This window comes from Populus trichocarpa, chromosome 2 (genome assembly GCF_000002775.5).
Source record: "Populus trichocarpa isolate Nisqually-1 chromosome 2, P.trichocarpa_v4.1, whole genome shotgun sequence".
NCBI lineage: Eukaryota > Viridiplantae > Streptophyta > Magnoliopsida > Malpighiales > Salicaceae > Populus > Populus trichocarpa.
In genome coordinates, this window is record NC_037286.2 from 958,661 (window position 1) to 971,083 (window position 12,423).

Sequence of the window (12,423 nt, forward strand, 5' to 3'; positions counted from 1 at the left end):
AAGACAGCCCCAACCATCGATATTATATTTCTTTCAGGAAATTTCTACGTAGTTGATAAAATGGGAACAATTTCAACATGTAAAACAGATAACCCTCCAACATTGATCCATGTTGCAGATCCGCCTCCTGTCCCAGTACCACAATGAGGATACAAGCAATGATCCATGGCAAGCTTAAATGAACATTTATTATTAGCCGGTCGGTTCAGGAAATATAATGTTCTTATCGATACCAAACTCGTAAATTTGTAGCTTAAAAGCTAGATGCAGGGGGTCCAAAATGGTCAGAGGTAGATAGCTTGAGGATAAAATCTTGTTGTTGGGTTGGGATTGCTCACATTCAATATCTGCTCTAGATTTCACAAACTGCAAAGGGAACTCTATCTATTTTACCGATGATTGTCTCAGGAACTGCTGTGAAGTTTTTATGGGAGACTTCCATGATAAAAATGTCCAGCGTCCAGGATCGCCCTCGTATCAGATTAAACAGCCATGCGGTCCATATATTTTCTTTTATGAGAGAGGCCTAAAAGACAACCGGTCCTTGTTCATTTTTCCACTACCTGTTTGGGTAACAATCAGTCCCTGAACTTGATCTCATTTGAGAAATTCTGATGATTTTGCATCTTCTTTCTGAATTTGAAGCATATCTAGTTAAAATATAAAGACGATCAAAGGGTGTGAATTTTAGAGTGGTGTTAAATAATTAGTAGTGAAACTGTGCAGTTTCTTTTCTTTTACTAGTAAACACGAATCCCGAGAGAGACAGTACCAGCAGCATCTCAATGCAAAGCAATAGTGCTAACGGATATGAACGGGACATCCAATAGAGATCAGGATACAGTTAGTTTAGTCCATCTTCATTCTGTCGGTCTCTCCTAACTGGGAAGTCCAGAAGCAGCAGTGGCCTGAACTAGGTATATATCAAAATGGACCATAAAAAGCAGCAGCTACCGCAACAATATGTTAGCACTATTTGCTTACATTTGGCGATAGAAATTTATTCAATAAACATGTATCCTTTTTCAGATTGATATCATACTCATCAGTCATCAGCACCGTGGAATCTCAATATGTAGGGAATTTCGACTGATGATGTTATGATGTTATGATAGTTGTTTATTGGAGGCCAAACACACTGACATAATATTTAACATGATTCGGCAAATCGTCTACATCCACGGGAGAAACCATTTGATTATATAGAGAAAGAACAAGATTTACAACAATATAGAAGGAGGAATCATCCACTCTTTGCAACTCTCAACCTCACTCTTTTCTCTCTTTGCAGCACTGCAATAGTAGCCACTGCTTGCTACCCTTGGCAACTCACTTTCTCCTATACTTCTCACATCTTTCTCTGCACTTTCTCTCGTGTTTCTCCAAGTGATGCCTCTATTTATAGGCTTTAATGATAGCTCTTCTTGCTCCTTTGTCAACTATGGTGGCCGCCAAACTTTGACATTTAGTAGTTTGCAGATGAGCTGCTGTATTTGTTAATGGATAGTGTCATCCATTAATACTTGCTGCACATTAATGGCATCCATCCTAACACAATATGACATTCTCTTTTCTTCACTTGCCCTTCACTGAACTGAACCAAAAGAAACACGTGATCTAAAGCATAACCTTCACCTAAAAAAATTACTCACTCAACATCAATTTGGCTAATTCATTTCCAGTGGAATTAGAAAGGGAGTTTTGCGTGCAAATCATGGGGCATGTACGTGTTTCTTGTTATAAAACAGAGGTATTCGTGAAATTTGACAAACTGAGATAGTCCAATGAAGACTTTAGTGAAAAGAAATCTAAGCTGGGTTGGTGTGGTCACTGGTCATAGAAGGAGTGCTTTACTAGAACTTCAACCACATGCCATGTTCAAAACAAAAGAGTAACAAGGTACCTAGAAAAAAGCTTCGAATGATGTAAAGGATGAATCGATTCAAGAAAATTAGTCTCTTTTACGTTGTTCCAATGGTCATAATCGTCAGATCAAAGTAGCTATAGAAATTCAAATCCACCCTTGGTATCTCTTGTATCCAAACCTAACTGCCAAAAGTTTTGAGTGTCAAAGTGAAGAAACAAAGAAAAAGAAGAATATTATTTCATATCAATTATGTTACAGCAGTAGAGGTATATATATATACACACTTGATTTCTGTTACAGCAGAGGAAGTTATGGTCATATCAAAGTCTATGTCTATTAACTACTATACTATCAATTATATGCAGAGCAATCGTAACATTGCAGTAAGAAGGAAGCTCTGCAACTTGTGTTGGACTTAAACTGAAACTCTGCAAGTTGTGCAATTTGTGTTGAGGTTAAACTCTGCAATCTGATCTACAAGAGGATTGGGAATCTGTTGCTGTCCTTCAACATCTGTTGTTGTCCTTCAATACAAAGTAAAGAGAATCACGCATTTTACACGCAGACTCGTCCCTTCACCGCTTGCAAGCAAATTTCACGACAAGAATCATTTTGAACATCCTATGTTATAGCTGCCCCACAAGAGTTTTAATCAACCTCAAACTCTTCATCAAACGACCACCCACGTTTATCATCCGTAAATTAATTAACAGCTTGTCTTCACACACTAGACCCTTTAACAGGCTTATACCAAACTAGCTAGGTAATTCACTTCAGAAGGAAAAATGTTGTTGATTCTTTTTAGCTCTTAAGGTAACTCAATAATTCACCTTTTTTTTCCTTCTTTTTTTTGCACCAAATAGTGGTGCAAACACTAAATGTCTTGACTTCTGTTTCTTTCAATTATCACTATAAATACCCTCCAAATATAAACCCTTCCAATACTCTCAAATCCTCTTTTTCCTTGGTAATTTTCCTTTCTTCAAGCCCTTAAATTTTAGACATGGGGTCGATCACCAGGAACCTCTAAGGTGTTATATTGGTTGCACCAGGTGTTACGGGCAAGAGGGTAACGACGTTACCAAAAACCGGCTTGACTGATTTTATGCGGTCAATAATTTCTAAGGAACAAGAAACCAAAGAGCCCTTTTACGTACTAGATTTAGGAGTGGTGTCTGCCCTCTTAGACAAGTGGACACGTACCCTTCCCATAGTACGTCCCTTTTACGCCGTCAAGTACAATCCTGTACCAGCTCTACTCGGTTCATTGGCGGCTCTTAGCTCAAACTTTGATTGTGCTAGCCAGGCCGAGATAGAATTGGTTTTATCTCTGGGAGTCTCTCTGGACCGAATCGTTTATGCGAATCCATGCAAGCCAGGGTCACACATCAAATACGCAGCCAGCGTGGGTGTCAATTTAACTACATTTGATTCGAAAGAAGAGCTCGACAAAATTCAAAAATGGCATCCGAAATGTGCATTGCTCATTCGGATTAAAGCCCTTGATGATAGTAGAGCAAGGTGTCTATTGGGTTCCAAATATGGCGCGCTTCCTGAAGAAGTCACACCTTTTCTCGAAGCCGCTCAAATGGCTAGGCTCAATGTTGTTGGTGTTTCGTTCCATATAGGAAACAGAGCCACATATTCTCAAGCATACGAAGGAGCCATAGCTTCGGCTAAATCTGTATTTGAAGCCGCAGCTCGTTTTGGCATGCCTAGAATGACGATACTGAACATCGGCGGCGGCTTCACCGCTGGATCCCTATTTGACGAAGCGGCTACATCAATTAAACCCGCCCTGCAAGCTTATTTCCCAAATGAACCGGGCCTAACCATCATTTCTGAGCCGGGTCGTTTTTTTGCTGAGTCGCCTTTCACATTAGCCACCAACGTTATAGGAAAACGTGTTAGAGGAGAGTTAAGAGAGTATTGGATTAATGACGGTATTTACGGCTCCCTGAACTGTATTTTAAATGATCATGCAACTATCACATGCACACCTCTAGCTTGCAATTCTAACAGTGCGAATCCCACGTGCAAAGGAGAAAAGAGCTACAGTTCGATGGTTTTCGGACCGACGTGTGATGCTCTTGACACGGTTTTGACGGTTCATCAGTTGCCGGAATTGCAGGTTGATGACTGGCTTGTGTTCCCTAATATGGGTGCTTATACAGCGGCTGCTGGGTCAAGTTTCAATGGGTTTAACACAGCTGCTATTTTGACTTACCTTTCCTACTCGAATCTGAGCTAGCAGTTTGCTGGTTGGTGGGAGTTTTGAGGTTGCTTTAGTCTCTCCCTTTTGTAATAAAGCAAGAAATTCTCTTAAACTAAAAAAATGCAATAATATTTCTTGTTTTTTTTACCAATAATGGATTTTGTATTCATGCATGGAATACTAGTTTTTATACTTTTATTTATTTGATTATTTCAATCTCAAGTATTTGAAGTGGAGAAAACCTCCTTATATTCTGCAAATATCCATCTCTTAATATATATAACTCCTTAAATCTAAGTCAAGTTAAATATTCGATTAGAATTTAGTAGAACAAAGAAGTAACTAACTATTTAACTATAATAAATTAATTGGATGATATATTTTTATAAATTCTTAAGATTCAAATCTTTGGTACGTACGACATCTAAAAAATTATTAAAATTATTGAATACATTGTGGTAATAACAAAATGTTCTTAAGAATTGATTAATGTACAAAATAATCCGAGAATGCTCTTTATTATAAAAAAAATTGAGTAAATATTAACGAATTGAATTAATTTGTTCAAGTTTCTTAGTTCAGATATTCTCAAAGATTCCACATATTTTCAGCCAAATTTCTACATTTTGATAATTAATATTGGATTTCTTCTTTCAAGCTGTACAACAATTTCTTTATTTCCGTGAAAAAAGTTTACAAACTCAAAAAGGATACAATTTCTTGTACATAGTAATAAACGTTGAAATATTAAAAAAAAAAACTAAAAGGGCTCAGGAAAACACTGTAACATGTGAGTAAATCCACTGTGGATTCAAACAGTATTTTTCGTTATAATCTCCTTATTCTCTCCTTTCTTCTCGCGTGATTTGATGTCCTCACTGGCTTTCTTCCCTGCACTTGCAGCTTGATCGAAGCTTCAGGTTTCGGTGAGTTGATGTGATTGGTGTGATTGATTGCTTTTTAGAGGGGCTGGTTGCAGCTATATATATATATATATATATATATATATATATATATATATATATATATATATATATATATTAAAAACAATTGTTTAGGGGAATTCATGATATGCGTATATTTATCATTATAGCTTTAAATCTTTAGCATTTGAACCTCCTCCTAAAAATATGAGTTTCATTTTCGAGCAACAACAATGGAAGATACAAAAAGAATCTAAAGGAAATAAAAATATTTTTATTTTCTTAATATTAAATATAAGAAAAACTAGATTGTATTTATTTGTAAAACATAAATTTTCATTAATTTAAAGGAAATAAAAATATTTTTATTTTCTTAATATTATGAAAAACTAGATTGTATTTATAAATAGCTAAAAGGAATCAGTGTTTTACTGTGGACTGCACAGTGCAGTCCACAGTAAAACACTGATTCCTTAGGTGTTTTTTTTTTTTTAAGTTGTCTAAGTTTTTTTAGCTGTTTTTTTTTAATACTTTTTGGGATTTGTTTTTGCTTCTTTCTTTGTTTTTTTAATTAATTTTTTTCGTTTAGTTTAGTTTGTTAATGTTAAATTTTTTTCTATTTAGTTATTAGACTTTCATGACATATATCTCGAGTTTCACAGGTTAACCTGGTTTCACGGGTGAACCCAGTTAATTCCGGGTTGACCCGTCAATTTTTGTGCAATCCACAGTAAAACACTGATTCCTTAGGCGGTTTTTTTTTTTAAGTTGTCTAAGTTTTTTTAGCTATTTTTTTATGCTTTTTGGGATTTTTTTTGCTTCTTTTTTTGTTTTTTTTAATTAATTTTTTTCGTTTAGTTTAGTTTGTTAATGTTAAATTTTTTTCTATTTAGTTATTTGACTTTCATGACACATATCGCGAGTTTCACGGGTGAACCCAGTTAATTCCGGGTTGACCCGTCAATTTTTATTATTATTATTTTCATAAATATTTTTGTTTAATTTAGTTTGTTAATGTTAATTTTTATTTATTTAGTTATCAGACTTTCATGACACAAATACTGAGTTTAACAGGTTAACATGGTTTGACGAGTTAACCCGGATTTTTTTTTCTTTTTAATTAATTTTTTTTGTTTAGTTCAGTTTGTTAATGTTCACTTTTTTTTATTTAGTTACAAGACATTCATGACACGGATCCCGGGTTTAACGGGTTAACTTGGTTTGACGAGTTAACCTGAATTTTATTTTTATTTTTGCTTTTTTTTCTTTTTAATTATTTTTTTCGTTTAGTTTAGTTTGTTAATGTTAAATTTTTTTCTATTTAGTTTTTTTTCTTCTTAGAGGTTTTTTTTTCTTTTTAATTTTATTTATTTAATTAATTTAGTTTATTAATATTAATTTTTTTTCTAAGTAGTTCTCGGCTGATGCCTTTAGTTTTTTTTTTATGCCTTTGACTGTGAACTCCACAGTGCAGTCCACAGTGAAAAGGATGATGCCTTTTGTTTTTTTTTCTTTTTAATTAATTTTTTTTGTTTAATTTAAATTGTTAATGTTAATTTTTTTTCTATTTAGTTATCAAACTTTCATTACACGGATTCCTGGTTTGACAGGTTAACCTGGTTTGACGAGTTAGCCCAGTTAATTCTGGGTTAACCCATTAATTTGTTTTTTTCTTTTTAATTATCAAACTTTCACGATGCGAATTCAAGGTATGACGGGTTAACCTGGTTTGAAGGGTTAACCCAATTAATTCATATTTTTTTTCATTAGTTTTTTTCTTCCTATTGGTTTTTTTTTCTTTTTAACTATTTTATTTAATTATCATACTTTTATGACACGACCTTGCAGCCGGACCCACGTCCAATGCTATTGGGTCTGGTATTGCAGTCCAGACACTTTTATGCTAAGGGTTAACCCAAGTTTAATGTTATTATTAATATTATAAACATTACTCTTGGGTCAGGCGTTGCAACCAAACCTGACACTCTTGGGTATAACTTTGCAAAAAAACTTAACACTTTTTAATCTTGGTTATTTTTAAAATACAAAAAATAATTGACCCGCGGCATCGTGCGGGGCTTTTATCTAGTTGGACCCTATAAATAGTCAAATACTATTTGGTTAAGCACCCCATAAATTATAATATCTCTTTATTTCCGTACCTTGGGCTAGAGATTGATAAAAGCCCACATGTGTTAGTTTGGGCTAATAATAGGTTCGAGATGAAGCCCATAAACTATGCATCGGCCGGCACTAAAACCCAACTCCACACGAGCATTACTGGCGCTGCCATTGCAAAGACTTCTCTTCTCCGCCATGGAAGCTCTAAGTTCCTCCGCCGCAATCTCCTCCTCTCTCTCCTCCTTTTCTCCAAAACGAAAGGAACTGAATACTCCTACCATACTCCTCCGATTCCACGTTTCTTCGAAAAGTAAGTCCCCTCCACACTCTCTCTATCATTTCTCTCCTTTACAATTCGTTTTTATTTTATTTTTATAATTTCAGAGGATAAGAAAGATTCGGATCTCCAGTCCAGCTCTCACGATTCCAGCATCGTCCCTCTCTTCAACAACCCCTCTTTCTCCAAGGTAAAAAAAATTAATTTTTCTTTCAATTTTTTTTTAACTGTGACAAATTGGTAAATTGATGATTATATCGGGGCAATTTCGGGAATTAGGATGCGGCGATGGGATTGGTATTGAGTGCGGCATCGGTGAGAGGATGGACTACAGGGTCAGGCATGGAAGGACCTTCAGTGACAGCTGTGTCCGAGGACGGATTCAATACGGAGAAAGTCTCGACTCTCCCGTGGTCTCTCTTCACGAAATCTCCACGTAGGCGAATGCGCGTGGCCTTCACTTGTAATGTTTGTGGTCAAAGAACTACTCGCGCTATCAATCCCCATGCTTACACTGATGGCACTGTCTTCGTTCAGGTAATTATCCGGTCAATTTGGTTATTTGTTTGATTTGGAGTGTTAGGGTTTGTTGTTAAATTTTATTTATTTATTTCTCTTGCAGTGTTGCGGTTGCAATGTGTTTCATAAGCTAGTGGATAATTTGAACTTGTTTCATGAGATGAAGTGCTACGTGAACCCGGGCTTTAATTATCGAGACGCTAAATGGGATGGTGGATTCAAGTTGTTTGATGTGGATGATGATCGAGATGATGGTGGTAGCGATGTGTTTCCGATCTAAAGAGGTGAAAATTATTGATCTTATGATGTACTTTCTGTTTATTATACTGGGAACTGGTGTATATTGGGGTTGTACATGGGGGTCTTTCATGTTGTTATTAGTTCTAGTTGGAATGTTAGTGTCATTAATAACAAGTGAGGTTTCATTTTGAGCTGAACAGAATGTTATAATGTAGGAGTGAATATTTATAATGAAAAAACGTTATCTGGAATTGCGTACAATGTTGTCGATGGAATTTGGAAGATCAAGCGTTGGTATTGTTAAACAGTAACCTTGTGAGATTAGAATTTTGATATTATGCATAAGTTGTGATAGGTCTGCTTTGATCTCTTGAAATTTGTGAGTTGACAAGCATTCTAGTCTAAGTTTTGAGGATGCGTGGTCTCCTGTTTGCATTGCTCTTAATCATTTTGTCCTCTTATATATTACAAATTACTGTTAGAGAAATGAAAATCTTTTCAATGGCCCTTTTGGTGGGCACAACATGGTCTTGTGGTTGATATTCATATATCTTGAGGAGAAATTCATCATTAGAGCCTAAGAGGGTAGAAGATAAATATGATGTCAGTCTGCGGATCTAGGAACCCTGCTCTATTTGATTGATGTGCTTGAATGCAGAGTACCTAAGCCTGTGCTATACTTTCTATGGAGACCTATTAGTGGATATCAATAAAGCTAGTTTGGTAGTCACTAATCATAACAGTTATTGTTTCTTATCTGACATTTTTCCTGATTATTGGAAAAAGAAAATATTGTAACTCTAACATGTGCGATTGGAGAATGATATTTGTCAGACCAATGAATAGTTTTGTTTAACAAATAACGGTTATTGGAGAAACTTCTGGTGATATTATGCAAGAAACCAAGTGAATTAGCTGTTTATATTCAAGAATGAGATTCTGTGAGCAAGCAGTTGGGTAGGTCAGGTTTTGCTGAATGAAAGACAAGCAGATTGAGATGTTCTTATTTTTCCAGTATCCATCTGTAGTGCTTAGCATCTCTTCTTTTTTCCAATGGATTTTTAGTTTTGACATGCGTTTATGTTAGAACTGAGATTTTAAACCTGTCTTCTTTGTTTTCTTTCCTTTTTGCTTTTTTTTTTAGAAACCAGATCCAGGGTGGAAATGGTGGAAAATGGTGTTTTGGGATTTTCTTTTGATTTTTTAAAAAACTTGGTAGTTAGTGACTGCAAAATCAGACAGTATGTGTGTGCTTTGGATGAACCATCTGTAGATTGCAGTGGATCTGCAGTCCTTCAGGTGGCAATATGTGAATCGTAATAAGTTACTTGTAGTTTGGCTGAATTACTACCGGGTAATCATTTGCTGTTGAGCATCTTGCAAATAGGATGCGCTAGCAACTGATGCATTAAGCCAAAGTTTCTTAACTTTAAAGTCTACACTGTGCCATCTGCAGTTGGAGGTATTGGGGATGGTTGAAGCAAAGCATAGACCTGATATCAGAGCCCTTATTTTGTTGGGAGACCTTGTAAATTTTTAATTTCTAACAGTAAATATTCGTTTCAATATCGGGTGGTCTATTGATCTATGCATCTTGGTAAAGTGATGACTAATGGTGCTGTGCAAGCTTCTCTAATTAATCTACGGTCTTATTTGATGGGCTAGAAAGAGGTCTTGACACATCTTTCATGCATAGTTTGTTTTTTGGTAGGAGTAGGACCATCCGCTAGTGAACGATGCTTAGAATATCTTTACATGGGCAGTGCATCGTTAGTACATTGCAAATGCGAGCCCGAAAGGGCCTGAAGGAGTAGGGAAGAGGTTCACTCTTGTAGTTACAGTCTGCTCTGCCTCTCAACTATGAGAGGGATTTCTTGGGCCTATTTGAATTGAAGGTCCAACAGGCCTTCGATTGTTCCAGCGCCTTGCATTTCAAGTGTGATCACTCTCGTACGACTACTTTCCTGACTGAATTTACATGCATCTTCTAATTTATAGTATTTTTCAGTGCTTATTAGTTGCATTTAATCCAATTATTCAACTGCCTTCTTCATGTGTGCATAATGAAATGTCTAAATTAGACAGCATCTTGTGGTTAAATTTGTTGTTATTTATGGTGAAGTGATCTTGGACTGGCACTGCCCTGGTGATATCAATGATTATCACCAAGTCACCAAACCTTCCTTTTTAAATAAATAAAAAAAACTCCTGTGGATTTCAGGTTTTCAAGGATGTCTGAATCATAAAAAATATTTTTTATTTAAAAATATATTAAAATAATATTTTTTTATTTTTTAAAATTTATTTTTAATACCAGCATATCAAAATTGAAAATATAAAAAAAATTAAATTAATAAAAATTATAAATTATAAATTATTTTTAAAAAATACTTTTAAAATGTAAAAATAAATATCCAAAATATCTGCTACAGAGATGCCATCTTTACCATATATTTTGTTTGGAGGACATGATTGAAACAGATGGTGTACAGCTGTGGGAAAGAACAGCACGAATCTGCTTCGATAATTGTAGTTTGAAAGCCAGCCATGTAGCTAATTGTCGATCGATCCCATTTCTAGCTTCATTTAATAACAAACTAGGATAACAAAACTAAAGAAGTGAAGTCGTTTTGTTGAGCAGAAATGCATGGCAAAGTTAATGTGTGATTAGATAATGGATGGCAAAGTGAATGGACGTCGTTTGTCCACGGATTATCTGTCTGATTACACTATTTTTGTTTTTTAAATTGATTTTTATCTTAAAAAATATCAAATTAATTTTTTTATATATTTTTGATGTAGATATTAAAAACAAAAACTATAAAATTATATTTTTATAAAAATACCCTTCATCTCATTGGTAACACATGTAAGATTTAGGATGTTGTCTGGAACGTAGTGCAAATCGTGTTTTTAAAAATTTTGATTTTTTTACCTTAAAATGAAATTATTTTTATGTTTTTAGATTATTTTGATGTGTTGATATTAAAAATAATTTTTTAAAATTTTTTTTAATATATTTTTAAATAAAAAATACTTTAATCCATGCTACCACAATGGAAATCAATGCCCAAGAGTTTAAACTTCCTTATCACCCTCTTGGTCAAGAAGAAAATATTTTCTCTCAAAAGGGCAAATAGTGGTGAGCATAATTTATTCCTGAGATTTCAAGATAAGGTAAAAATCAAGGACCAGTTTCTTGTCCAGCTCAAACACTTATGCCACGTCAGGAACATCCGAACCAGCCAATGAGAGCAATCCTCAGAGATAACCCAGTTCCTCTGCCCATTCACTTTGCCACGCATTATCTAATCACACATTCAACTGCAAAATTTAAACCACACAAAAAGAACCTCTCAGCCTCACATTTGCACTCCATCGCCATTAAAACCAGCTAGATTCCCTTCTCCTTCCGATTAATCGCCTTCAGCACACAACACAAACAAGACCAGCAAAAACCAGGACAAAAAAGTTCAAGAATGGCCACTGTCACCTCTGCTGCTGTTTCTATCCCATCTTTCACCGGTCTTAAGGCAGCCAGTGCCTCCAATGCCAAAGTCAGTGCCAGTGCCAAGGTTTCAGCCTCTCCACTTCCAAGGCTCAGCATCAAGGCTTCATTGAAAGAAGTCGGTGCTGCTGTTGTCGCCACCGCTGCTAGCGCAATGATTGCTAGCAATGCTATGGCCGTTGACGTCTTGCTTGGAAGTGATGATGGATCATTGGCTTTTGTTCCCAGCGAATTCTCTGTACCCGCTGGTGAAAAGATTGTCTTCAAGAACAATGCCGGGTTCCCACATAACGTTCTCTTCGACGAGGACGCTGTTCCAAGTGGGGTTGATGTGTCAAAAATCTCCATGAGCGAGGAGGATCTCCTCAACGCCAAAGGAGAGACTTTCGAAGTTGCCTTGAGCGACAAAGGTGAATACACTTTCTACTGTTCTCCTCACCAGGGAGCTGGCATGGTGGGAAAAGTGATCGTTAATTAAGTTTAATTACATGAAGAATCTGTAAGGATCATCTCACGTGTCTCTTCTTATTTTTTGGAAAGCAGTAATGAGAGAGTGTCTGGGATGGACAGAGATTGTATGATGCCCTTTAATTTTTATCAACGTTGTAGTTTTTGTGATGCATCATGTTTCATCTTTGAGCATTCGTGTGCCGTTTGTATCCTATACATTAATTACCAGATAATTCTTGCAGATCTAGTTTCCCCTTTTCCCTAGCTGCAGAATTATAAAATATAAGTGGAAAATGCACTGTC

At 35.7% G+C, this 12,423-nt stretch overlaps 2 protein-coding genes and 1 pseudogene across 2 annotated transcripts; all 3 read left to right on the forward strand.

Moving 5' to 3' along the window:
* The first annotated feature begins 2,870 nt into the window (after nucleotides 1–2,870).
* On the forward strand, nucleotides 2,871–4,118 carry LOC7490619 (ornithine decarboxylase-like; annotated as a pseudogene).
* Nucleotides 4,119–7,267: 3,149 nt separating this feature from the next.
* On the forward strand, nucleotides 7,268–8,423 carry LOC7496894 (uncharacterized). The gene is made up of 4 exons (XM_002300642.4): nucleotides 7,268–7,436; nucleotides 7,511–7,593; nucleotides 7,683–7,940; nucleotides 8,026–8,423. Exons 1-4 carry the CDS (start codon nucleotides 7,322–7,324, stop codon nucleotides 8,200–8,202), a joined length of 633 nt encoding a protein of 210 aa, XP_002300678.2. The 5' UTR covers nucleotides 7,268–7,321; the 3' UTR covers nucleotides 8,203–8,423.
* Nucleotides 8,424–11,484: 3,061 nt separating this feature from the next.
* On the forward strand, nucleotides 11,485–12,288 carry LOC7496895 (plastocyanin B, chloroplastic). Its single transcript, XM_002300643.4, has one exon. It carries the CDS (start codon nucleotides 11,642–11,644, stop codon nucleotides 12,146–12,148), a length of 507 nt encoding a protein of 168 aa, XP_002300679.1. The 5' UTR covers nucleotides 11,485–11,641; the 3' UTR covers nucleotides 12,149–12,288.
* Nucleotides 12,289–12,423: the final 135 nt, after the last annotated feature.